This window comes from Poecilia latipinna, unplaced genomic scaffold (genome assembly GCF_001443285.1).
Source record: "Poecilia latipinna isolate Pla-1442-1.1 unplaced genomic scaffold, P_latipinna-1.0 Scaffold2580, whole genome shotgun sequence".
NCBI classification, from domain to species: Eukaryota; Metazoa; Chordata; class Actinopteri; order Cyprinodontiformes; family Poeciliidae; genus Poecilia; species Poecilia latipinna.
In genome coordinates, this window is record NW_015115196.1 from 1 (window position 1) to 1738 (window position 1738).

General features: G+C 38.6%; 1 gene segment (V, D, J or C); it reads left to right on the plus strand.

Annotated features, from left to right (window-relative positions):
* Positions 1-254: 254 nt before the first annotated feature.
* On the plus strand, positions 255-1012 carry LOC106938385 (Ig kappa chain V-I region Ka-like). The segment is given in 2 exon segments: positions 255-437; positions 615-1012. Coding segments are annotated over 2 exon segments (357 nt in total).
* Positions 1013-1738: the final 726 nt, after the last annotated feature.

Sequence of the window (1738 nt, forward strand, 5' to 3'; positions counted from 1 at the left end):
ACACTGATACAAAACATTCAATATTACTGAAGATATGATTAGAGAGAAACAAAGAATGGCTTTCTGTTCACGTATTAGTGATATTATTATAGGCATACAGCTTGAATATATTACACTGAACGTACAACTGAGCAACTAGCTATTCAACAACAGAAAACCCACTTTTCTTCATTCAAAGGTCAAATTTTGTCGTCATCATCTTACAAGTACGGTTTCATTAAGCTCCGCCCACATCTTGTTTTAATGTCATCTGAGATTCATCAGGTTTCACTCTTCACTCAGTTATCTTAGCTAAAGATTAGCTCAATATTTTCATAACAGGATCAGACAAATCTGATTTATATTGTTAAATCTTTATCTTTCTTAAACCCCTCAGAGTAACTCTGTTTAAGAGGCAGTTAACATGATTTATTTACTGTTTTGTTTGTGTGTCACAGGTAAAAAAATTGTGAATTTATATACCTTCATTTTAGACTTTCTCTCTTTCTTTCTTTCTTTCTTTCTTTCTTTCTTTCTTTCTTTCTTTCTTTCTTTCTTTCTTTCTTTCTTTCTTTCTTTCTGTATTTCTGTCTTTCTCTGTATTATTTATCTAAACGTTTCCACCATGTGTCCAGGTGTTGCTCTGGGTCTTGAGGTCCGTCAGTCCGACTCCGACCTCATCAGAAATCCCAGAGACGACGTTCAGGTTTTCTGCAGCCACGACAAAACCGACTTCAGAATGATGCTGTGGTATCAAAGACGACCTGGAAAAACCTCCTTGAATCTCATTGGATATCTGAACTACCAAGCTGCCACAATGGAGGCTTTATTCAACAAGAGTTTCAGCATCCAAGGAGATCTGGGAGGAAGTGGTGCAAAGAACGGCTCTCTGCTCATTAAGAAAGTGGAACGAGAACACAGCGCAGTTTACTACTGTGCTGCTAGCAAAGCACAGTGACAGAAATCTCTTCTGGTCTTTACAAAAACTCACTCAGATGTTTGTTTTTTTCTCCCACCGAAATGCTGTGGTTTTCCAAAAGCTGCCAATGCAGCTGCATTCATCAGCTCTTATCTTTGTTTTCTCTCCTTCTCTGTTATTGATTCACATTTATTTTGTGGCATCGGACCCTCAGTCAGAACTTTATATGAACCGGTTCAGTGAGGCGGAAAACTTAAGAGGAGGAGGTTCAACTTTGACCCCACCTTCAACAAGGACGCAACTAAATCATTATACTTGAACTTAGGAAACTCTCACTCTACACATATCTAAATTTAACCAAAAGAAGAAAACATGCTGATCTATTTAATGAGCCTCAGTTTAATCACTTTCCCAGTTTCAGGTAATTTCAACTTTTTAAACATAGTTTCCAGCTTTTTCTTTCTGCTTTCCAAATCTGTCATGATATTTTCTGATTTCACAGTTGTTAATGAAGCTTTTTCGTGAACTTTTCCCGACAGGTTCTTCTCAAAGTGACAATGTCCATCAGCGTCCAGCAGACATTTATGCGTCTCCTCCAGACAAGGAAGTCAAAATTTATTGCTCACATGAGCAAAACTTCGACAGAATCCTCTGGTACAAGCAATCAGGGAGAGACCTGCAATTCCTGGGATACTTACTTGGAGGCAGTGGAACTCCAGAAAAAGACGTGAATGTGGCGATTGATGGAGGAGCAAATAAAGGAGAAATCTGCACACTGACTATTAAGAATCTCAACCTGAACAGCAGTGCCGTTTACTTCTGTGCTGCTAGATACCACAG